The following is a 26962-nucleotide window of genomic DNA, read 5'->3' as shown; positions in this document are numbered from 1 at the left end:
TTAAAATTGATTAAAGTGAAAAATCAAAAATTTTATGCGGGGATAATTGAGAAACAATGTGTAAATCATTTTGCAGTGCGTACATTGATGCGTAGATGATTTAAAGGTCATAAAAGCTTATTTGGTGGTGCTCAAACATTATAATATTTTCGTCACTTGAGAACCTAGCTGGTTATTATTTAATATTTCTGTAAAGATGAAAAGGATATTTCTTTTTTGGTGAAACATTAATACTATAGGAAGAACGAAACAAATCCTCATGAAAATTTGTTAAAGAAAATACGTACTCATGTAGAAAAAAGGAGTGGATGCTCGTTATGCCTTTATCTTAGGGTGGTCGGATTTACCGTTTTTTTTTTAATCCTGTATTTCGGTATTTGTGATTAATAAAACCGATAACACCGGTAAAACCGGTATTTTTTAAAGTTTATCAAATTCATGAAAAGGTTTCGTCCAATTGCAGTATTAATGGCATAAAATGCTCAGTATTTGTAACGCAATTTTTTAATAATAATTTAAAATTATCCTTTTGTCATAAATCTATCATCATCCTCATGATAATCATAATATTTAAGATCTTCATTTAATTATTATAATTTCACTGTGAGGTCGCGGGAACGACTCAACTAATCAATACACAAATCTCAAAACACTGTCACAAAGTTTTTGGTTGACTCACAGAATTACAGATTATTGTTATCTAAAATACGGATGTTTCCAGGTTGCGAGCGTGACGCCGACCGGTACAGTTGATTTTGTTGCGTGCTCCCTTAGTGGTTGCAGTTAGTTTGAGAGAAAAGCAATACGTTTTAATATGTCCGAAATTAGTGAAATGTTCTGAGATTAACGCGTAATGTGATTACTTAGTGTGTGTAAATACAAATCATAATTTGAGCATTTGATACGATTTGTTGAAGAATTTACTGGAATAAGATAGTAAAAAGTGCCTAATAAATGAATTCAACCGGCATCATCAGATGCAGTACAATTTAGAGAATAGTGTTAGTTGATTGTCCGCAAAGCCAAATTAAATGAAATTGAAATTTGCCAAAATAAAGATAACAGATAAAAACTGTGTTGTGTGATTGTGGTGAGAGGTTTATAGAATTTCATAATAATCGTCATAATCATGACGCAACGCGTGTTGGGTGCAGAAAATGTCCAGCGCAGAGCAGCCTACTGAGATAGGCCAGCGCATGCGTGAAGGGGCGAAAATTGCGTGGGCCAAAAGGAAAAAAGAAGTACATACCTACGTACGTACCTACATATAAGCGAAGAAATTTTGTTTGGCTATATGCTTGAGCGTGGCTAATTGCGGTTTTGTTTTTGTGATAATTGGTTGCCAAAAAAGGTAGCAGAAGGTTGATGTGCTAAAAAATGAGTGCATGAGGAGTGGTATTTCCACGATGGTAGAGGAAGAAAGAAGAAGAAGCCCACTTGTCGATTAGAAGCTTTTTTCTCCCTCAATGTAAAGGGGCAGGAAGAGGGCTGGAAAGAAGCGGATGGTAGAGAGAGTGTAGTGGATAACGCGGCTTGCTGCGATCTAAAAATCTTAGCAGTAGTTGTCCGAAGGAAAAGTTGTGGGGGCAAATGGCGGTTCAAAAAGAAGTGGGTGGAAATAGGGTGAGAAGCAAAAAAGAAAAAGGGGCTGACTGGTTCCACCAGATAGAGGCCTGGTGAGTGGTGAGAATAAAAAAAGTGCATGGGAAGTATGGTGAAAAATTCTTATAGTTGTATGAAGGTGGAAAAATTAAAAATGCCGACGAGGAAAATATAATTAGGGTGGTATATTGGAAGCGTGATTGTATAGGTTGGATCAGTCGCATAGGTAAAAACAACTTGAGCTACTTCCGATTTGAATACAAAAAAAGAAGATAGAACAAGTTGTGAGGTAAGTAGAATTTTGGAAGCAAGGTAAGATGTCCAGTGTATTTGAAATTTTTTTTTTTTTTCATATAACCGTATTAGAATGATCAATCATCTGCCAACTATCCAGGTATATACACGGATGCCGGAATACCTGATGAAAATTTATAAAAATTGTAATTTATAATTTTTGTAAATTTTTGAATGGTTGTGGAGGTGATTGAAACATTCATCCAAAATAACCATCAACACTAACACGAAGTACATACAGCCACAACAGATAACACGAAGCCATGGTGCCGGGTATGGAAAATTCTGCATTAGAGATATGGCGATTTTTTATACGAAGAATGCAGAGTTCATACTTTGGTAAAACTGCGGTGAATCCGTGCACCCATGGTGGATTACCAACAACATACAACATACAACATCTAAAATACGGATGTTTCCACCGCAACTTCGATCACGACCTCATTAAGTTTGCCTTCCCAAAAATAAAACGAACAAATAGAAATAAGAATCTATTAGAAAAGAAAATATGGTTGTTTGGATCTGATCCATACGTCTTTTGTTGCTTTAATACTGTTGCAAATTTATAAAAACTTTGCTACTGCTATGCCTGGAAAAAAAATGCTTCAACAGCATTAAAAATAAAAACACAAAGTTCCATCAATTACCTTGAAAATATTGATGAAAAAAATCATTCAAACAGTCTAACATTTGTTAAAATGCTGACTCTGTTGAAAGTTTTGTTAGAACTGAAGTTATAAATGATGTAAACATGTGTTGAAATGCTGACTCTGTGGAAACATTTTACGTTTTGAATCAAACTTGGATGTTTCTAATCAGTTTTCAATATTTTTCGTTTCAAATTTCAAGATTGTGAAAACCCGGCACCGCTTAGAACGATTTTGATAAACTTGGCCTGTTTATAAATAAAAATATTTTGCAAATTTTAACAAAATCCAGCTTATCAATGAATAATTCAGTGATTATTGTAAAGCATTCTTAAATTTCTTGTAGCTGTATCTTTTTCAGTCACTGTACACTTTAAAAGTACGTATTTAAATGTTGTTGAGCGTCAGTTCGATAGCATCGATAAGTTTCATGAAAAAAGTTTTGATTCAAAAAGTTACATCGACAAGTTTCAACAATAATCAAATCTCACATAAACCTTGCAGTAATGTTTATTGAGCTTGGACTTTGAAGCTGATTGAACAAAATTTTAATATTTGTACTCATAAATATTTGGTAAAAATAAATTTAGCTGTGTAAATTTTAGAACAATGCCAAATAATGATGAAAAATTTACCGGAAATACCGGTTTTTACCGTCCCAAAAGTCGGTATTCCGGTATTGAGAAAATGGACGGTTTTACCGGTTTTACCGGTTTCGGTAAAACCTGTTAGACCCTACTTTATCTCTCCTACTTGAATTTTGAACAAATAAGATGATAATGAGAATATATTTTTACAGCACTTCTATTTAATATCAAATTTTAAAAGATTTTGTTTCAATCTTTACCCGTTGTGCCAACTGTAATACACAAGCATGAAAGTTCGAACAGTTGATGACTTGCGTGCAATAATTCTACTCACCGCTAGATGTCGCACCGCACACAATCTTATCTTTGATTTCAGAAATCGAAGATAACGATTAAATCCTTCAGCAGAATAGAATTCAGTGTTCTTTTGTGCAAATATTATTTTAGTTGTAACTTCTTCCAACCGATGGAACGATACGAGGCAGATATTTTGAGACTAAATCGAAAAATTAAGGAACTTATATCTCAGAATGATATTCGTAAGTACCCGACACAGATGACCATAATTTGCTCGATCTTTATTGGAAAACGAACTTCAAATTTTAGTTGAGACCCGCAACAAGCAGCTGGCGGCCGAAAATCGAGCTCTTCGAGCGGAAGTAATCGAGCTGAGCCAATCCAACGTGAGCATGTCCCAGCTAAGTGTCCGGTACAAAGGGCAGCTGGAGAAAGAGACCTGCCAAAAGGAGCTTCTGTATGACGCGTGCCAGAAATTGAAAGCACAGCATCGAACTCTCATGGACCGGTATCTTCAGGAATGCGAAAAAGCAAAGACGATGGAGCATCATCTTCGGTCGGCAGCATCTATCAAGAGGATTTCGCGCGTGCCAGTCGAGTTGATTGGTGAGTTTTTTTTTTTTTTTAAATTGCATTTTCAGCATTAAGACAAGGAAACGCACTTGTACTGAAAAGAGTTAAACTCTGCTGCTAAGAATTAGAATGACTCTAAAGTTTGTTAACAATTACAATTGTAGCTTAGTATTGCACAGATCAACTGAAAACATATTTTTTTTGATAATTATCATGAAAAACAATTGAAAATTTGAGTTCTCTCTTCAATTTTTCATTCAGAAATCGGAACTAACATTGAAAATTCGATTCTCAGATTCCAGAATTCAAAATTTAAATTTGTGATACAGATTTCAGATTTCAGATTCAGATTCAGATTTCAGATTCAGATTCAGATTTCAGATTCAGATTTCAGATTCAGATTTCAGATTCAGATTTCAGATTCAGATTTCAGATTCAGATTTCAGATTCAGATTTCAGATTCAGATTTCAGATTCAGATTTCAGATTCAGATTTCAGATTCAGATTTCAGATTTCAGATTCAGATTTCAGATTCAGATTTCAGATTCAGATTTCAGATTCAGATTTCAGATTCAGATTTCAGATTCAGATTTCGGATTCAGATTCAGATTCAGATTTCAGATTCAGATTTCAGATTTCAGATTCAGATTTCAGATTCAGATTTCAGATTCAGATTTCAGATTCAGATTTCAGATTCAGATTTCAGATTCAGATTTCAGATTCAGATTTCAAATTCAGATTTCAGATTCAGATTTCAGATTCAGATTTCAGATTCAGATTTCAGATTCAGATTTCAGATTCAGATTTCAGATTCAGATTTCAGATTCAGATTTCAGATTCAGATTTCAGATTCAGATTTCAGATTCAGATTTCAGATTCAGATTTCAGATTCAGATTTCAGATTCAGATTTCAGATTCAGATTTCAGATTCAGATTTCAGATTCAGATTTCAGATTCAGATTTCAGATTCAGATTTCAGATTCAGATTTCAGATTCAGATTTCGGATTCAGATTCAGATTCAGATTTCAGATTCAGATTTCAGATTTCAGATTCAGATTTCAGATTTCAGATTCAGATTTCAGATTCAGATTTCAGATTCAGATTTCAGATTCAGATTTCAGATTCAGATTTCAGATTCAGATTTCAGATTCATATTTCAGATTCAGATTTCAGATTCAGATTTCAGATTCAGATTTCAGATTCAGATTTCAGATTCAGATTTCAGATTCAGATTTCAGATTCAGATTTCAGATTCAGATTTCAGATTCAGATTTCAGATTCAGATTTCAGATTTCAGATTTCAGATTCAGATTTCAGATTCAGATTTCAGATTCAGATTTCAGATTTCAGATTCAGATTTCAGATTCAGATTTCAGATTCAGATTTCAGATTCAGATTTCAGATTCAGATTTCAGATTCAGATTTCAGATTCAGATTTCAGATTCAGATTTCAGATTCAGATTTCAGATTCAGATTTCAGATTCAGATTTCAGATTCAGATTTCAGATTCAGATTTCAGATTCAGATTTCAGATTCAGATTTCAGATTCAGATTTCAGATTCAGATTCAGATTTCAGATTCAGATTTCAGATTCAGATTTCAGATTCAGATTTCAGATTCAGATTTCAGATTCAGATTTCAGATTCAGATTTCAGATTCAGATTTCAGATTCAGATTTCAGATTCAGATTTCAGATTCAGATTTCAGATTCAGATTTCAGATTTCAGATTTCAGATTCAGATTTCAGATTCAGATTTCAGATTCAGATTTCAGATTCAGATTTCAGATTCAGATTTCAGATTCAGATTTCAGATTCAGATTTCAGATTCAGATTTCAGATTCAGATTTCAGATTCAGATTTCAGATTCAGATTTCAGATTCAGATTTCAGATTCAGATTTCAGATTCAGATTTCAGATTCAGATTTCAGATTCAGATTTCAGATTCAGATTTCAGATTCAGATTTCAGATTTCAGATTCAGATTTCAGATTCAGATTTCAGATTCAGATTTCAGATTCAGATTTCAGATTCAGATTTCAGATTCAGATTTCAGATTCAGATTTCAGATTCAGATTTCAGATTCAGATTTCAGATTCAGATTTCAGATTCAGATTTCAGATTCAGATTTCAGATTCAGATTTCAGATTCAGATTTCAGATTCAGATTTCAGATTCAGATTTCAGATTCAGATTTCAGATTCAGATTTCAGATTCAGATTTCAGATTCAGATTTCAGATTCAGATTTCAGATTCAGATTTCAGATTCAGATTTCAGATTCAGATTTCAGATTCAGATTTCAGATTCAGATTTCAGATTCAGATTTCAGATTCAGATTTCAGATTCAGATTTCAGATTCAGATTTCAGATTCAGATTTCAGATTCAGATTTCAGATTCAGATTTCAGATTCAGATTTCAGATTCAGATTTCAGATTCAGATTTCAGATTCAGATTTCAGATTCAGATTTCAGATTCAGATTTCAGATTCAGATTTCAGATTCAGATTTCAGATTCAGATTTCAGATTCAGATTCAGATTTCAGATTCAGATTTCAGATTCAGATTTCAGATTCAGATTTCAGATTCAGATTTCAGATTCAGATTTCAGATTCAGATTTCAGATTCAGATTTCAGATTCAGATTTCAGATTCAGATTTCAGATTCAGATTTCAGATTTCAGATTTCAGATTCAGATTTCAGATTCAGATTTCAGATTCAGATTTCAGATTCAGATTTCAGATTCAGATTTCAGATTCAGATTTCAGATTCAGATTTCAGATTCAGATTTCAGATTCAGATTTCAGATTCAGATTTCAGATTCAGATTTCAGATTCAGATTTCAGATTCAGATTTCAGATTCAGATTTCAGATTCAGATTTCAGATTTCAGATTTCAGATTCAGATTTCAGATTCAGATTTCAGATTCAGATTTCAGATTTCAGATTCAGATTTCAGATTCAGATTTCAGATTCAGATTTCAGATTCAGATTTCAGATTCAGATTTCAGATTCAGATTTCAGATTCAGATTTCAGATTCAGATTTCAGATTCAGATTTCAGATTCAGATTTCAGATTCAGATTTCAGATTCAGAATTCAGATTTCAGATTCAGATTTCAGATTCAGATTTCAGATTCAGATTTCAGATTCAGATTTCAGATTCAGATTTCAGATTCAGATTTCAGATTCAGATTTTAGATTCAGATTTCAGATTCAGATTTCAGATTCAGATTTCAGATTCAGATTTCAGATTCAGATTTCAGATTCAGATTTCAGATTCAGATTTCAGATTCAGATTTCAGATTCAGATTTCAGATTCAGATTTCAGATTCAGATTTCAGATTCAGATTTCAGATTCAGATTTCAGATTCAGATTTCAGATTCAGATTTCAGATTCAGATTTCAGATTCAGATTTCAGATTCAGATTTCAGATTCAGATTTCAGATTCAGATTTCAGATTCAGATTTCAGATTCAGATTTCAGATTCAGATTTCAGATTCAGATTTCAGATTCAGATTTCAGATTCAGATTTCAGATTCAGATTTCAGATTCAGATTTCAGATTCAGATTTCAGATTCAGATTTCAGATTCAGATTTCAGATTCAGATTTCAGATTCAGATTTCAGATTCAGATTTCAGATTCAGATTTCAGATTCAGATTTCAGATTCAGATTTCAGATTCAGATTTCAGATTCAGATTTCAGATTCAGATTTCAGATTCAGATTTCAGATTCAGATTTCAGATTCAGATTTCAGATTCAGATTTCAGATTCAGATTTCAGATTCAGATTTCAGATTCAGATTTCAGATTCAGATTTCAGATTCAGATTTCAGATTCAGATTTCAGATTCAGATTTCAGATTCAGATTTCAGATTCAGATTTCAGATTCAGATTTCAGATTCAGATTTCAGATTCAGATTTCAGATTCAGATTTCAGATTCAGATTTCAGATTCAGATTTCAGATTCAGATTTCAGATTCAGATTTCACATTTCAGATTCAGATTTCAGATTCAGATTTCAGATTCAGATTTCAGATTCAGATTTTATATTCAGATTTCAGATTCAGATTTCAGATTCAGATTTCAGATTCAGATTTCAGATTCAGATTTCAGATTCAGATTTCAGATTCAGATTTCAGATTCAGATTTCAGATTCAGATTTCAGATTCAGATTTCAGATTCAGATTTCAGATTCAGATTTCAGATTCAGATTTCAGATTCAGATTTCAGATTCAGATTTCAGATTCAGATTTCAGATTCAGATTTCAGATTCAGATTTCAGATTCAGATTTCAGATTCAGATTTCAGATTCAGATTTCAGATTCAGATTTCAGATTCAGATTTCAGATTCAGATTTCAGATTCAGATTTCAGATTCAGATTTCAGATTCAGATTTCAGATTCAGATTTCAGATTCAGATTTCAGATTCAGATTTCAGATTCAGATTTCAGATTCAGATTTCAGATTCAGATTCAGATTTCAGATTCAGATTTCAGATTCAGATTTCAGATTCAGACTTCAGATTCAGATTTCAGATTCAGATTTCAGATTCAGATTTCAGATTCAGATTTCAGATTCAGATTTCAGATTCAGATTTCAGATTCAGATTTCAGATTCAGATTTCAGATTCAGATTTCAGATTCAGATTTCAGATTCAGATTTCAGATTCAGATTTCAGATTCAGATTTCAGATTCAGATTTCAGATTCAGATTTCAGATTCAGATTTCAGATTCAGATTTCAGATTCAGATTTCAGATTCAGATTTCAGATTCAGATTCAGATTTCAGATTCAGATTTCAGATTCAGATTTCAGATTCAGATTTCAGATTCAGATTTCAGATTCAGATTTCAGATTCAGATTTCAGATTTCAGATTCAGATTTCAGATTCAGATTTCAGATTCAGATTTCAGATTTCAGATTCAGATTTCAGATTCAGATTTCAGATTCAGATTTCAGATTCAGATTTCAGATTCAGATTTCAGATTCAGATTTCAGATTCAGATTTCAGATTCAGATTTCAGATTCAGATTTCAGATTCAGATTTCAGATTCAGATTTCAGATTCAGATTTCAGATTCAGATTTCAGATTTAGAATGCAGATTCAGATTACAGATTCAGATTTCAGATTCAGATTTCCTAATCAGATTTCGGATTCAAATTTCAGATTCAGATTTCAGATTCAGATTTTAGATTCAGATTTCAGATTCAGATTTCAGATTCAGATTTAAGATTCAGATTTCAGATTCAGATTTCAGATTCAGATTTCAGATTCAGATTTCAGATTCAGATTTCAGATTCAGATTTCAGATTCAGATTTCAGATTCAGATTTCATATTCAGATTTCAGATTCAGATTTCAGATTCAGATTTCAGATTCAGATTTCAGATTCAGATTTCAGATTCAGATTTCAGATTCAGATTTCAGATTCAGATTTCAGATTCAGATTTCAGATTCAGATTTCAGATTCAGATTTCAGATTCAGATTTCAGATTCAGATTTCAGATTCAGATTTCAGATTCAGATTTCAGATTCAGATTTCAGATTCAGATTTCAGATTTCAGATTCAGATTTCAGATTCAGATTTCAGATTCAGATTTCAGATTCAGATTTCAGATTCAGATTTCAGATTCAGATGTCAGATTCAGATTTCAGATTCAGATTTCAGATTCAGATTTCAGATTCAGATTTCAGATTCAGATTTCAGATTCAGATTTCAGATTCAGATTTCAGATTCAGATTTCAGATTCAGATTTCAGATTCAGATTTCAGATTCAGATTTCAGATTCAGATTTCAGATTCAGATTTCAGATTCAGATTTCAGATTCAGATTTCAGATTCAGATTTCAGATTCAGATTTCAGATTCAGATTTCAGATTCAGATTTCAGATTCAGATTTCAGATTCAGATTTCAGATTCAGATTTCAGATTCAGATTTCAGATTCAGATTTCAGATTCAGATTTCAGATTCAGATTTCAGATTCAGATTTCAGATTCAGATTTCAGATTCAGATTTCAGATTCAGATTTCAGATTCAGATTTCAGATTCAGATTTCAGATTCAGATTTCAGATTCAGATTTCAGATTCAGATTTCAGATTCAGATTTCAGATTCAGATTTCAGATTCAGATTTCAGATTCAGATTTCAGATTCAGATTTCAGATTCAGATTTCAGATTCAGATTTCAGATTCAGATTTCAGATTCAGATTTCAGATTCAGATTTCAGATTCAGATTTCAGATTCAGATTTCAGATTCAGATTTCAGATTCAGATTTCAGATTCAGATTTCAGATTCAGATTTCAGATTCAGATTTCAGATTCAGATTTCAGATTCAGATTTCAGATTCAGATTTCAGATTCAGATTTCAGATTCAGATTCAGATTTCGGTTCAGATTTTGGATGTCAGGTTCTGGTATCAGATTCAGATTTCAGATTTAGAATGCAGATTTCAGATTCAGATTCAGATTTCAGATTCAGATTTCGGATTCAAATTTCAGATTCAGATTTCAGATTCAGATTTTAGATTCAGATTTCAGATTCAGATTGTAGTGACGCACCCCTCGCGTGGTCGGAAATGAATGAGCGCTGGAAAAGAGCGAAGACAATGTTCATCCCACACGAGAGAGGGACTCAAAAGAAGACTCGGGATCCGGAGTTAGTTATGTGCGAGGCGCGAGATATGGAGGACGCGGGTTATGTTTGAGCATGTAAAATGGGTGTTGATTGAAGGAGTTTTATGGATTATTTGTTTTAAAGTCAGTTCACTGTGCGCGAGGATATCTCCCCTCTACATCTGGCGACGAGGATAACGGTAAAAAGTGTAAGTACTGTGAGGATTTAAGGCTGAAATTGAGTTGTCAACAAAATAAATCCGAAAATTTTAGAAGGGGCGTAGTCTTGGCCCCATTTTCAAGGTTACCAATGTTATGTGACAGATGCAGTGAAAAAAATTTGCTAAACGGAGAATAAAGTTTCACAGTTTTGTAAGGTTGCGAAAAGGATTATTCACTGGTGTTTTTTGCAGATGGTCTGAGGACCACCATTATATTTTATGGACACCGAGAGGCCAGTGTTTTTGCATTGAGGAGGAAGGTTTGGCGTTTCCGAGGAGCGCTGATAGTTCTGAGAAACTGTAGTTAACGCAGAATGACAAAGTGCGGGTAGTTCTGAGGAATTGAACTGTACGCGGAAAAGGAAATAAAACTTGAGTGACTTTGAGGAGTCAATTACTGTAAAGGCTTTGAGAAGCGCAAATGATTCTGAGGAATCTAATGACTTTGAGAAGTCGTTGTGAGAAATACAAAGAATAGTAGATTTTGAGGAATCAATTACTTTCTTTCACTTTTGCGACTCCGAGGAGCGCAGATGATTCTGAGGAATCTTATGACTTTGAGAAGTTATTGTAGAAAACAAAGTACGTATGATTTTGAGAAATCGACTATTTGATTCTGAGGAATCTAATGACTTTGAGGAGTCATTGTATGAAATCACAGTATGAGTGATTTCGAGAAATCAAAACTTTGACTTGCGATTCTGAGGAATCTTATGCATGACTTTGAGGAGTCATTCTGTGGTAAAAATAGAGAGAGTTAGGTTGATTTCGAGAAATCAATAACATTATTTTACTTGTGCGACTCTGAAGAGTGCAGACGATTCTGACTTATCCAATGACTTTGTGAATTCATTGTAAGAGAACAAAGTACCTATGTGTTGTGTTGAGAAATCAACTACTTTAACTTGCGATTCTAAGGAATCTAATGACTTTGCGAAGTCCTTGTATGAAAACAAAGTATGGGTGATTCTGTGATTTTCTGAGGAATTCTATAACTTAGAGGAATCACTTTCTGGAAAACACAGTGCCACGACCCCAGTTTGACCCAACTACACGATCCTTTGCCCAAGGATACTATACACGGCAAGGAATACCAGTTAGGGGATTTCTTCCATAGGAGCACTGACTGAGTACAACCGTTTAGTTCCAAGTTCAAGTCCATACAGATTTATTGTTACCCTCAAAAAGGCTGGTGGTGAGCAAGCATCTTCATAAAGCTTGTTTTCACCCTTACACAGAGTTTTGGTAATTTTGAGAAATCAACCACCTAAACAAAATTCTTAGAAGCTCAAATAGATGATTCTGAGGAATTTGGTGATTTTAAGAAGTCTTGTTTCCAAATACGAAATTCTTGTTTTTTGAAAATTTAATTTCTTGATTTTGAATCAACATTAATATTACTCTAAGGAGCGTGGACAGTTCTGAGGAACTTTGGTGACTTTGAGAGGTTGAATTCATTCGAGTTGGTGTTTGAATTTAATTGTAATAACCTTTGAAAGGCATTGCCAACTATTCGTGAAGATTCAAGATTAATTATTTCAATGACGTGGATTGGTGGCAAATATGAACTAGTTTTAAGAGATCTAAATAAAAAAAATCTTTTGTATGATTTCTATATGATGAATGAGTAAAGAAGATTTACTTATTTCGTTTTGCAGATCGACAGCTATGGTAGCCTTGAGAATTGAGAGGTACTACAAAAATATGTGATTGGTTTGGCATAATAAACCGATGGTTTTGGTATTTAAATTGATCTCTAATTTTTGATAATTTGATCGATTAGGTACTGTATTTTTAACAAGTCAAAGCTTGGAACGGAAAAGAATCCCCCACAGATTTGGAGAAGGGAGTATTTGAAAGTGTTTCCTACGATAGAATTTCATGTTTGTGTAAGAAAAAAAAACTGATAGTGAAACCTCTTGTTGTGGATGGAAGTCAAAAACAAAAAAAACTGTTCCTGTTCGATTCCTCTGGCATTGAATGGCTGAACGTTTGATTGAATTTATGGTGTATAGTTGCCGCCGTTGAAGCATACGATCAAATACATTGTTGAAGAATTCTTTAGTTGCACTTGTGGTGTATAAGCGTACTTGGCAATGGGACCGCTAGGAGGTTTTCTTTATAGTTACCTTAGATAGGGTGCCCATGTATTGAATTCATGTTATGAAGGGAACATGAATAGACATGACGAAGATATGGCTTTATTCCTCTAGAATTCCGCATTTTTTATCAGTTTCCTGGGACTTCTTTAAGTTATTTTTTTCGAATCAAATGACGGCAAGTTGAGTGTGTCATTCAAATAACACCATATTGCTAAATTGGTTTATATTCTTAGAGAAATTGGTTTTACTCATAACAAAAGTTGTTACGAGAGTAGTTTTTTCGACTCTTCCAGTTTAAGTTCTCGTAGAGTTTTGAAGAATGACAAAAGCATCGAGAGGTACTGGGCGGGAGTTAGAAATCAATTTGGAAGCTCTCGGTACGACAAGGAGCTTTTAAAAAAATCATGTTATACGTTCGTTGTACAGATAGTAAGGAACAATGAGAGATAATGAGATGCTCCTGATGAAGACTTGTGAAGATTTTTCAAATCGTGAAGACATGTCAATGGTGTATAACCATAAACAAGTAGGTAAGTGTGATGATTGAAAATTTACAAATATTCCCAAGTAACACAGATCAAGCCAATTGGCTTTTTTGAGTTTTAATATTGTTTTATGAAGACTTTTCGATGGCATCCCATTTTTAAAACGGTTTTATTGTAACATAGGAAATGCTTCATTTATCGTGTGTTTTAAAAGAGCCCTGAAAGTTTTGCTAAAACTTGAATAAAACACTATCTTAAGAGTGTTGTAAAAAAGTTGCAAAAGTATTGCTAAAGATTCAATAAAACACATACTTTCCTGTTTTTATTAGAGCTTTGGTAAGGGTTTTAATAATGCTCTCAATGCGCTTTTAAAACTAGCGTTCAAGCCAAGTTGAAAAACTGTTTTATTGGAACATTGGATGTAGGCATGATAAAACTAAGTGACAGATGATTTGACAATCGAGAAGAACGTATACACGCTTAAACTTTTTTACCTTTTTTTGAGATAGCATTACCTGTTTTGAAAGGATTATCACTCAAAATTGAGAAAAACGTGCTATCAAAATGATATAAATTAACACAGCTAAATTCATCTTAAAAATAAAAACAACTTTGTTGTATCCGCATTCAAATTTCAAAACAACCGCAAATCAGTCCACATCATTATTCGCTCAATTCTCAGGGTTCGAATGAAAGCCCACTGTGAATAAACGGTTTTTGTGATTCGATAAGAATAAATGTATTAGAAAATTAATTTACAAGTACGCCTATTAAACTCATCCAATCCAGAACTAACAAAATTATTTTCAGATAAACCGTCCTTGAAAATTTCTGGAAGACTGCAGAAACCGGCTTCAACTCAGCAAAGACGGAGAAATTGAGTTTCATCACAATCGAAAATGCTCATTCTAAATCAGCCTCAACAAGTTTCAGATGATGTATTCAAAATGAAGACCACTAGCATTGGCCGATCATTGAAAATAACGATTTATTTAAAGCGTAAGGCAGTTCTGGTAATAGTAAGCAAAACATCCGAAGGACGTTTTAAAGAATCGTTTTATCGCTTCCAATTGTTTTCCCATACAACTGTTTTAACAGTTTTTAACTGTTTTACATAATCTAACTACAAATTCAAAATTCAATCATTTCGGAATTCACGATTCAAGCAATGTTTTTACAATTTTAATAATCGTTTGCTAAACGTTTTATTACGCTTCAAAAATCATTTGGTTATAATCCTCATTTATGCGGGTTATTATTAAGCTTTGAGGCCAGGGTTTTGATGATAAAAAATGTTCTATTCCAAAATAGTTTGAGATTATTTGATAGCAATACCTATTTGTTATTTAAAGATGATTGACCATCCTCACAGTCAAAAGGAAACAAAACAAAAAGTTGCATGAATGCCTTTTGCCAAGCAACAAATCGAAATGTTTTCATTTATTGCGAAAAACTTCTCTTTCTCAAAAATGGATAAATCCATCATGAGCGTGTATTCCATTTAGAGAAACGTCAAACGAAGCTGTGATTCAAGGTCTCTTAAAACCACTTAAAAACTGTTTATTGAAATTGTTTTATTACCACATTTTTCTAACCGTCATAAAACCATCTTAACACTGTTTTACAACTGCCTTAAGATTTTCAATATTAATTTACTGAACGCCATGTTGATTGTGAAATTGAATCGAAATTACTGACGCCATGTTGCTGTAAATAATACTTTAATACTAAAAACTAGACGTTTTCATCAATTTGACAATGTTGACGGTACTATTTGTTGTATAGGTGATGAATTTCAATGTTAAACAAAAATTGCATCATTTCAGCCAATTCATATTTTCCATTAATTATAATTTTTTTATTTAAAAAATGCTTAAAATATGGTCAACCTTGATTTTCTTTGAGGCGCGCTTAAGTTTTGATGCTATTTCGTATATACTTCACCAGAAATCTGAGGTTGCAGGAAGTTTCTTGCTTAGATATCTTGAAAATGAGAATGAGAATATTTTTAAAATATTTTAAATGGAATCTTTACCTATCATCAAATGCTTGGGAGAGTAAGTGATAAAACGAGAAAAAACGGAACAGAAAGCTCCCACAGTAAAATTTCTATTAGATTCCACAGCTGCCACAGTAAAATTCCTATCAGATTTCACAGATCCCACAGTAAAATTCCTATCAGATTCCACGACGTAGTTTTAAAAGAGCTGTGGATAGTCTGAAGAGGGCTCTGAAAGGTTTCTTAAAGCTATGTCTATAAGGTCGAATAAAACTATTCTGTTGGATGTTTTATTATAGCGTATAGAATTAGCTTTAAAAACGTTAACAAAGTGGTCCCTTTTGGCCATATGTTAACTTTAAAGTAGTTGTGCTAATAGCGTAGAATGCGCTTTGGCTTATAAAGTAGCTTTAGGAAATAGTCTTAAGCGAACTGTTAAGGTTGGAATAAAACTTAAATTGTTACTTGGGTTAACTATAACACACAACTAAAAAAAAAAAAGAAAAAGCGAGAAAGATATGATACGCTATTACTGATTAAAATTACAAACCATGGTAATTAATAAGAATAAAAAAAAAAAGTTTATTCATTTAGCGAAAGTTATATTTCACCCAAAGTAGATATCTAACTTCTCTTGGAAAGAGAGTTTTGATCAGGATAAAGGATAAAGTAAACACTAACAGTTCTTTTTCAGAGTTGTTGTTTGTTCGATGGAGTAAACTCCACTTTAGTTGTTAGTTATGAAAAATCGAATTATCTGTCACAGTAACTTTCTCCAAACAACTTCCACAAGTAGTTGAGAAATATCGATTCTTTCGATCAAAGTAACAATAACGAAAGCATGAATTGGAAAGCATTTTAAAACCAAAACCTTGATTACTGCTTTGTTCAAAGGCTGTGAACTTTTTCATTTCAAGAAGTTTTATGGGGGATGTAGTGACGCACCCCTCGCGTGGTCGGAAATGAATGAGCGCTGGAAAAGAGCGAAGACAATGTTCATCCCACACGAGAGAGGGACTCAAAAGAAGACTCGGGATCCGGAGTTAGTTATGTGCGAGGCGCGAGATATGGAGGACGCGGGTTATGTTTGAGCATGTAAAATGGGTGTTGATTGAAGGAGTTTTATGGATTATTTGTTTTAAAGTCAGTTCACTGTGCGCGAGGATATCTCCCCTCTACACAGATTTCAGATTCAGATTTAAGATTCAGATTTCAGATTCAGATTTCAGATTCAGATTTCAGATTCAGATTTCAGATTCAGATTTCAGATTCAGATTTCAGATTCAGATTTCAGATTCAGATTTCAGATTCAGATTTCAGATTCAGATTTCAGATTCAGATTTCAGATTCAGATTCAGATTTCAGATTCAGATTTCAGATTTCAGATTCAGATTTCAGATTCAGATTTCAGATTCAGATTTCAGATTCAGATTTCAGATTCAGATTTCAGATTCAGATTTCAGATTCAGATTTCAGATTCAGATTTCAGATTCAGATTTAAGATTCAGATTTCAGATTCAGATTTCAGATTCAGATTTCAAATTCAGATTTCAGATTCAGATTTCAGATTCAGATTTCAGATTCAGATTTCAGTTTCAGGTTTCAGATTCAGATTTCAGATTCAGATTTCAGATTCAGATTTCAGATTCAGATTCAGATTTCAGATTCAGATTTCAGATTCAGATTTCAGATTCAGATTTCAGATTTCAGATTCAGGTTTCAGATTCAGATTCAGATTTCAGGTTAAATTTCAGATTCAGATTCAGATTTCAAATTAAGATTTATGATACAGCTTTCAGATTTTGAAAAAATATCTTCAATATTGCTGTCATCAATCCAGAACAAAAAAAAGTGTTTTTCAAAAGAAAATGAAATGATTCAGTTGACTTCTAATCCATAGAATTGGGGTCTTCATTCATATTTTGATTTTATCGGACTCGCTTTAATCAACTCTATACTCAAATTGCAACCCATTGAAAGGACCCAACCCGAATGTCCCTGAAAGTCAGTTGACGACAAGTTGAAACCAAACTCTCGACTCTAGTTGCGTGTTGTTGTGGGCAGCAAATGGATCGCCTCCAGATTCGATGGTGCCAAAAATGAGAAACAACATTTCACCCTTCGCGAGGGGGTACATTTTGGGCGACTTGCAAAAAAAAATCTCACAGGCGATGGCGATGGAAGGCGTTGCAAGGTTGGCAAAAAATTTTGCCAGCATACATCACTCCGTAACGAAACCCCCCAAAATCAGGTCAAAAGAGAACGCCCCGAACCGCATGACATCAACGGGCAACTCCACCTTCCCTCAGACCTGCTCTGCTGCTCCTGTGTCAACATTTTATAAGCATTTTATTTTTAATGAATGATGTTGACAAAAATAGACATGCTCCGGTCATTGAAATATGCGTTGAAAGGATATTGTACCCTGGAAGGTAGCATTGTTTAACTTTTAAGAATTCGCACTATTAATGGGTCTAAGAATTTAGATATGCAGCGTAAAGTAGTAAGAATTCCATATTTTACATATTTTAGAAAAAAAACCATCCTATGAGATACATAAATTTAAGTTTCAATATCTATCCCAGTATGCGTATTAGACTTTTATAAAAATACAGGCCTTTCATGATCAAAACTCTCATACAAAAATCTATACAGGTTAACGGAGCTGTTTGGGATCGCTTTGAGAAGTGGCGATGCTTTTTCTAGAAATTGAGAAGAACCTGTTACAATTTTTACTCATCATTCATTCATTACGATGATCAAAACCTTTTCTATCGAAAATATCATCGTTCGTTGCAATACAACAAGATTAAAGCCTAATAACTCTTTTATTCGATGGTTCTGGTCGGTATTTTTGACCACCATGTTTCTATTTTGGACCACCCTCGGGACCTAGTTTAGATCACCGTTAAACCAAATAAGGTAATTTTTTAAATTTTGCTACTTTTTCGATTACACTATTCGTATAGTTTAGTAAACCTTTTCATTTTTACTCTCGCAGTCATATTTTATTCACGTTAATTCTTTCGTAAACCATGTTTCTTCAACTTTTACTCAGCCTCTTTCTATACTTATTTGTTGAATATTTAGCACGACTTCCAACAACTTGTTGTTTGTTTGTGTAGAGAAACAAAAATTGGTGATAGGAAGATGTACCAACATGTAGCTATCTACTGGAAATTCCTTTTTTATAGTTCGTTGAAATTTTTTTGAAAATTCCTATAGCACACTGCAATCTTCACGAAATTTATTGTTCAGTGTAAAATACTTATCAGTTTTCTGTGTCCAGTTGGCTTAATTTCAGGATCAAATTTTGAAACACAACTCACTTTCAGGTGACTCAATGAAAAGTTAAGAAAGTCCTTCATCATCAGGTCCGCGACACTAAATGACTTATCTTGACTTCCAAAACCTAAGTGGATTAGGTTAGGCTTTAGTGCTGAACCGTACTTACATTGATTCAAGCAAATTAAATAATTTTAACCCTTAAGAATCCAGATTTTTTTTGGCTAAAAAATTCAAATTTTTTCAAATTGTGAATTTTTATTGTGGATCAATTTTTACTTAAAAATCAAACCCGAATGGTTGTTACTCTTAGACCATAGTGTCAATAATTTTTTATGAGGCTTCCAAAATAATAATTTTCTAAAATAGCTCAATTTCCAGGTTTCATATGTTTTTAAGTTTCTCTAAGCTGTACGTGTTTTTACCTTAAGCTTTTCAAACAGCTGCTGTTAGTATGGATTGTAGGATTTACATTTTTTGACAAGTTCTGCGCAAAAAATTAGTTGATTGGCTTTAGATTTAAGCCGATTAAAGTAAACTCCGTCTTAACGTGGGGTTGTGTTTAGGAGGGTTAATCAAATACAAAAATACCATTATTTCATATTTTATTTTTCTTCAGCGAATGAAATAATGTGCCCCATTATATCCATATTTTCCAACCACTTCTTATAATGTTCATGAACTTTTTGCAGCAATGTTAAATACCCTGGTTTGGGTGAGTGTTCCAAAATAAGTCCTTAAGGACTTTTTTCGACATGGGTCAAATTGCTATAAACACAAGTTTTTTTTTGGTTCTTCGAGCTTGCAAACGAGTTTTTGAGTGTTTTATCCTAGCTGTGAACATGTTTGTAGTTGTTGGATTCATCTATGTAGAAAACCTTTTGAAAGTTAACTCCAATAATGGCACGTCCTCCTGCAATGGGCTGGATTCGGCTCAACTGTGAAAAATCAAAACTTTATTTTCAATTTTGTATCCCTTATCAGCATTTTTAAATGAAATATTCGATATGATTACAGTGCTAGGAAAAAGCTATATTTGTTCAAATTTTTCATGATTTAGTTGATTTAAAAGTGAAATATTGGGAAATAGTTGCAAGGTGGTCCAAAATATGCACCTGGTCCAAAACCCTGGTGTAACATAACGTAAAGCGGGCAGAATCCGTAACGTTTTCTGAAAATTTCCTCAATATTTCAGTCAAATTCAGCTTTGATATTTTCACTTCCTCATAAGTGTTCCAAAGCGTTTTTTGTTTTTTGTAATGTTAAACCACTTGAAGCAGTTTGAAATTTTTTTTTTTGCCAAATCGTGTTTTTAACATTTAACATAGCATATTACTATTTGCAATGATTCCAAACAACACTTGTCACAATATGATAATTGATGGACTTTTTTTGTTTCAAATCATTATTTCAATATCAATTGAACTCATATTTGCTTTGACTTTACGAATCAAGGAACAAGGAAAAATATTTGAAGATTGCTTGATATTCAAACCATTTTGATTTTTCTTGGTTTTCCCGATTCGCCCTCAGGTCCGATTTTTACCTATTTAAGGTATTGCAGATTTTCAAACCAGTTTTCGGTAACAAAACTTAGATAATACTCATCATAATTCATTTAAGCTTTAATTTTTAATGGCCGGAATATTTTATACTTACAAAATTTGGGAAAAGTCCGGTCCGGCTCGATTGCCCAGATTTCATGGAAAAAGCCCAGATTTATTCAACTTTTTTGCCAAATCGAACCAAAAAAAATCAAATGGTGCTGTAAATTTATTTTTAAATTTTTTTTTTTTAAATTATCATGAAAGGTTTTATAGAAGGATACCCAAGAAACCATAAGCACTAACGAATTGTCAAAATGCTATCCAATAACAGCTTTAGAGCTTCTCTGCACTCTCTTAGCTAGTACAGTGAGTCAGTTCTGGCGAAATTAACTGCTATGTTGATGATTATGGTTACTTGGGTAAAATACGATTTCAGCTGATCAACTTTGATGAAAAAACTTTTTTTTCAATTTTTTTCTTGAAATTTGTCGATTAATTCATGGGTTTTGATCAAATTTTCCTGGATATTGCTTGGATATTTGACCGACAATTTTGAAATCAAATGCTCGGATTCCACCAGATTTTTAGATAAGATTTGTCCGGCCCGGATACGAGCTGAAAAAGTACTTGCAACCTTATGGAAAAGGCATTCATTTTCACTCTCAAGTGCATTTTAAAACTCTCTTTTTCACTAATGATTTTTCCAGATTATAAAAATCTCCAACTCAAATCATTATTTTTCACAGCTTTAAACTTGTGCCTCACATAAACTTCATAATAGAAGACTTTTTTAAAACACAATTTTTTAAAATGAAAAGACTGAAACGCAAACAAAAGATTTGAGTTTGTGCGTTTAGATATCCAATATAAAACATTTCACAAGTTGAATATTCAGAAGAACCTTTTTATAAATTTATCCGATTTTGAATAAATCAATGGAAAATCAATGATAAGAATGAACACATTGATTTCCAATTTAAGAAAAGAAATACATGTACATTACAGTACTTTTGATCAGGATGACAAAATGGAAGTCATGATCTAAATAAAAAATTAGACCTTGGTATTTGTAGCATCAATACTCCAAACTATTCATGAGGACAGTTAAGTGGCAATCTGGGAATGGACCTTAAATGAGTCCTGATCCGGGACTCCACATTTACCTCTTGCCCTACGAGGTGGTCAGATCCTTCTTTGTCTTATGGGGGTCGAATACCTTGACCCTGGGGGAGGAAGACTGAAATTCGCTGTATCGTTTTTTTACAGTTCGGCAAAAAGCCAGCAATTGTTGAAAAGATCTGTAATCGTTTAAATTTTAACTTTAGATGATCAGTTTCATTTAGCGAGTCATGTAACTCAGTTGTTTAGGTGCTAAATAAATAAATATAAACTTTAAACTATATAAAAATGTTTGTCAGTCCATGCTACCCAAAATCTTAATCTATGATTTAAGCTATTTTTAGAACCATTAATCAAACAGTTTTTATTAATCAGCTTCAAAAACTTCAACGAAATTTGAGCGACTCAATACGCCTGATCATGCAAGAATTTGCCAGATCAAAACAAAACTTAATTAAATCATTGTTTCATGCAAAACAAGTGCTTATCAGCATAAAAAAAGTTTTATTGAAATTCACTAAATAAGAAAGTAAATTTTGAACCTTCGCACTGGTCGGTAGATTGATGAAAGAAATTTGAAGTTTGAAAGATTTTTTTCCTTTTTTAATCAGTCTTTCTCCCCAAGCCTTGACCGAATGAAGAAATAAAAGATTAAAAATAAACAGATAATCAATTTATACGCTATGTAGTTTGACCACAAACACAATTCATTGAGATGGTACAAGAAGAATAATTTTGATGTTTTTGAATTAAGTTTTGATCCACCAAACTTGCATAGTTTTGTCCAATTGAAAAATATTGGGTAAAAGTCAAGCGTTGATTGAAATAGAGTTTCAAATCAATCAAATCATCATCTGTTATGGCAAAGTGGTAGACAAAATTTCCGATACAGTTGATGTTCCCACTGAGAAATTTTTTTTGGGGGGGGGGGGGGGGGTCACGTAAAAAAACCTTCAATGTTTTGAAGCGGACGAAATTTTCAACATGATTTTCTTTAGAAAAAAGTAATATTTTTCCATTTTTTTTGGTCGAGGGTCGTGTAAAATACTAAAAAAAATACTTTTCATCAAAAAATTCTCAAGTTGAAATTTTATCTGATTAACAAAATTCAAAGTTTTTTACGTGACCACCGACCAGAAACAATCGATAAAAGATGACTTTTTACCAAAAAATTTTCAAGTTGAAAATTTTGCCTGATTAAGAAAAATTCAAGAAATTCACGGGACCCCCCGATTAAATAAATCAAAAAATTACTTTTACCAAAAATTTTCAAGTAAAAATTTTGCCTGTTTAAAAAGGTTTAAAGTTTTTTTTTCGTGAAACCCAACAAGAATAGACAGAGAAAATGACTTTTTATCAATAAATTTTCAAGTTGAAAACTTTGGCTGAATAAAAACGTTTAAGGTATTCTCGTGACCAGCAAACACAAAAAAAAAAGAATAAACAGTTTAAGAATACATTCCTAATTTTTTCGCCGAAATCTGAAAACCAGTCACAGTAGGGGCATAATGAGAACCTCCCCTGGGGCGGTATAATCACCATTAGCACGTTCATCGCCATGGGACCCATATTCGGGAGAAGGGTGTATATCCTGGGAGGCCCCGTCGCGACGCGTAGCCAGGGTTGCCAACTTTTTCTTCTTCTGAAAATCAGGGTAAATCAGGCTCCAATAAAAAAAACATTCTGTTCACTTTTTTTTGTCTTTCTTACAAAAACGTTTAGATAATGATCATGCTGATATCATTAACTCTCGATTCAGCTCGGTGATTTACTCTGTTAGTTCATTTAAAAAATTATTTTAAGAACTAAGTGAAATTGGTTACGGATCAAATGTTATTTATATGATTCGAAATCCAAATTTCGGATTATTCCGGTATCCGAACTGGAATCATTTTCAAAGCTCGATAAAATTTGAAATTCGAATTTTGTACCTACAAAATTAAGATCATAAATAGTTAACCGGTAAATTAGATAGAAACAATTTAGTCTGACCTCTATTTGCTTTAGATGCTGGAGCTTTATGAATATAATCGAATCAAGTAAGGAAACATAAAAAAGCTCACTCAGCTAATTTGGTGAATGTAATCGGTTTAAGCAGAGAAGTATAACATTGACGATTTCAGGTAAAGCAATAAGCAGAAACAGACATCTCAATTCAAAATGAACATCATACTACAAAATTAAAAAAATCAGGCAGAATCTGGCTTCCTTCCATAAATCAGGAAAAAACGAAGGCTTATCAGGTTATCAGGATGGGCCTCGAAAAATCAGACAAATCCTGAAAAATCAAGCACATTGGCAACCCTGCCCGTTAAAGGGTCGATTCACGATGACGTATGTTCCCTTTTGTGGTGACAGTTCGCACGTCCTGTTTACAAAATTTTACGAACGAGAAATGGGATACGGCGAAATTTTTCGTATAGCTGCACGGTCAAGAAATTTCACTCAAAACTCAGTTTGAGAATAGCAAAAAACCAAGTCTCATATTTTTATCTAAATTTAGCGCATTTTTTGGTTTCTTCAAACGGTTATCTCTCCGGAAATGAACAGAAAGTTGAAAATTCTTTAAAATTTCGAAAAGGAGGTTTGTTTAGTAAAATATTTCAACATGTTTTGAAAACCTTTTTTTCAACTCATTCCTTCTGGACCAACCTACTTTGCATTGAATATTCTGAGGCAGCGCTTCTTCTTGAAGCAAAAAAATTCCATCCGATGTCCAAATGTGGAAGCTTCTAAAGAATTGGGATGTGCCGAATCGATTGTCCGGAAGTTTTTTGTATTATTTTGAACGGAAGCTGTAAACAAATGCAAATACTTGTACGACAACACTATTCAAGGCAGAAAAATCCAAAATAGTAAAATTCTTCGATAAACATACTGAAAGAAAAGACTAAACTTCTAAATTGTTACGATATAATAGTTTGAAGGAATAAAAATAACTTCGGATAGCTTTAAGTTAAAATCCATTTATTCCAACATTTCTGTTTTCAGCAGGAATAACAAACAAAATGATGGATTTTTCATTATTTCATACTAAAACCACGTAATTTCTTAACAACTAATTTCCTTTTAAATATTCTTTCATCCGTGTTTAGACACTAACATAGTCTATTACCTAATTAGCTGAAACTTAAAAAAGTAGATAAAAACGTTTAAAAATGAATTTTGAAAATTTTTGCCGAAAGCTGAAAACCAGTCAGTGTAGGGGCATAATGAGAACCTGGTTTTTTTTTAAATATTTCTGTAATGACGATAAGCATGTTTCTTTTTCGGTGAAAAATTAATACTATAGGAAATACGAATCATGAAAATTTATTTGAGAAAATGCGTACTTTTGTAGAAAATAGTAATGCTTATTATGCCCCGGGTGCTCGTTATGCCCTTATCTCCCTTATGTCGTGTTGCAGTGCGTTTATTATAGATCAAGATAATTTAACGATCATAAGAGCTTATTTACTGGGGGTCAAAAATTATAATCTTTTCGTCACTTAAGAACCTAGCTGGTTTTTTTTTAATATTTCTGAAAAGATGATAAAGAGACTTCTTTTTCATAAAAACTAATACTATAGGAACTACAATACAGTTCCTCCTGAATTTTTTTCAATAAATTACGTGTTTCCTTAGAAAAGGGGGATGCCCAGTTTGCCGCGGGTGCTCGTTATGTCCTTATCTGCCTTACATAGGGTTGAATTGTTAAACTTTCTCTTTTTCATTTAAACAGGAAAAGTATCAGATGTTTCCGGCAACGCAGGTCAGTACGAGAAACGATGTCAACAGTTACAGCAAAGATGCGAAGAGCTGCAAAAAGATTTAGCTGGAACCTATACTATCATTGACGATTTAGAATTCGAACTCGAAAGTGTAAGTTATTCTTAATTTTCAAAAATATTTTTTGTTAAATATTTCCCTTTTCAGGTGGATTTCCTTGAAGACGAAAACACCCGCTTACATCAGGAAATCATTCGTCTGAGGTCGCAAGTTCAAAACCTTGACTCCCAGGCCGCGCCAACCGAAATTCTCCTAAGGTAGGTGAGCCACCTTTACGGCTCCCCAGTAAATACTTCACTTTGATGCGAATCAAATTGCTTTGCGTCGTCACCGGCAAGTTCAAATTGTGCACGACGACGCCATAGTGTAGCCCAAGGCGTCGGTCGCGGCAAGAGTAAACGCCATTTCTTATTTTAATTTTTGCAGTCACCGGCAACAATCAGAAGTGGCAGATATTAAGTTTGACGATGGTGCCAAAACGATTACTGAACAGGTAAGACCCTACCGCATAGGGAGGGATTATTTTTGCTCACAAGTTGATTATGCTGGACCCTGCAGCTAAATTTAGTCACAGTGGTCAACTTAATTCCGACCACCGAGAATCGGGTGAAGCCAGAATGATCCATTTCTTGGAAAAAGTATAGTAATTTTGTGGTTGAATAAATGAAGGTGTGACCCACGAGTTAGTGTCGGCACAAGACTCAAGGTCACAATTTAGCTGTACCGGATCTTTCGTTTTTATTGACTCCGGTCAAGTTCGTACCTTTTAGCCAGTCGCAAACGAAACATGAGTTTTGAGGCCCAAGTTGCAAAAACTGAACGCCATTTCATTGCCATGCAAAAATAAACTTCAATCACCGCAACAGCAGCACAAGTGTGCCTGAGGGCTCAATTTGAGCTGACTTGGACAGGCATACATATGTAGGTACAAGGAAAAACATAGGCCTTTTTTATGGACTCTATCCGAGGTGACGAATCTAGCAGATTGATTATCCCACGAAATACGTCCGGTGTTGAACGATTTGGAATTCTGCGAAATTTCATGGTTTTTTTTTGCATTTTGAATTTTTCGAAAAAAATACAAATTGCTGAATAAATCCCAAATTAGGTTTCTAGAGTGAGATAAATATGCTACTTATATCTCAGTTTTGACCCCCAAAATTTCACTTCACACCCACAATTTTATTCAGCATTCGCATAGAATTAAGCTGCTTAATCTGAACTATGCACACAAATGACTGAACTTACACTGCTAAAAAAATATTTAAGCTTCAGTAGAAAAAAGCGACTGATATGCAACAATTTTTTTTATATGCATCAGAAAAAAACTGATTGACTGAATGATAAAAAAAACGGAATAACTACCTAGTTTAGAAGTGTAATGTTGACTATGAATAGGGTACACCACTCTAATGATCTTTAAATTGTAAATTGTAAATCGAACGAACAGAATAATAGTCGCCAAATTGATGTTATTGTTCGACTTCCTTAGTAAGTTCACCTAGACTTCAGCCAGAAGTTTATTGCCAATCTATTGCCAATCTATTGCCAATCTATTGAACAGATGTTGTTCAACAATGTGTTGTAATAATCCAGAAATACTGGCTAATAAATTCCTTTTTTTAGTTTTGAGAAAGAGAATATATTATTAAACTTATTCCAGAACACTTCGGAGGATATTTCGTGCAGTGAATGTTTGGACCGTAATGACAAGAGGTTGACCCGGAGATTCGATCTTCAAATGAAATTGGAGGACCTGCATCGCAAAAAAACCTACCAGGAAAATGGTGATGGTTAGTTGTGGGACACATGAACTTTCTTATTAA

At 33.5% G+C, this 26962-nt stretch overlaps 1 protein-coding gene across 1 annotated transcript; it reads left to right on the top strand.

The window, feature by feature from the left end:
* Nucleotides 1–3550: 3550 nt before the first annotated feature.
* LOC129749123 (paramyosin) lies at nt 3551–26962 on the top strand. Its single transcript, XM_055744009.1, has 6 exons — nt 3551–3669; nt 3737–4033; nt 25090–25229; nt 25284–25393; nt 25563–25629; nt 26800–26962. Exons 1-6 carry the CDS (start codon nt 3597–3599, stop codon nt 26932–26934), a joined length of 822 nt encoding a protein of 273 aa, XP_055599984.1. The 5' UTR covers nt 3551–3596; the 3' UTR covers nt 26935–26962.

Source organism: Uranotaenia lowii, chromosome 2 (assembly GCF_029784155.1).
Source record: "Uranotaenia lowii strain MFRU-FL chromosome 2, ASM2978415v1, whole genome shotgun sequence".
Classification (NCBI taxonomy): domain Eukaryota; kingdom Metazoa; phylum Arthropoda; class Insecta; order Diptera; family Culicidae; genus Uranotaenia; species Uranotaenia lowii.
This window is presented reverse-complemented; position numbering and strand designations above follow the sequence as displayed.

Excerpts from the sequence above, each read along its gene's own strand:
- LOC129749123 (XM_055744009.1), top strand. The coding sequence starts at position 3,597 with ATGGAACGATACGAGGCAGATATTTTGAGACTAAATCGAAAAATTAAG. Across the intron at positions 4,034-25,089 it reads CGTGCCAGTCGAGTTGATTG|GAAAAGTATCAGATGTTTCC; the intron begins GTGAGTTTTTTT and ends TCATTTAAACAG. Across the intron at positions 25,630-26,799 it reads CCAAAACGATTACTGAACAG|AACACTTCGGAGGATATTTC; the intron begins GTAAGACCCTAC and ends AACTTATTCCAG.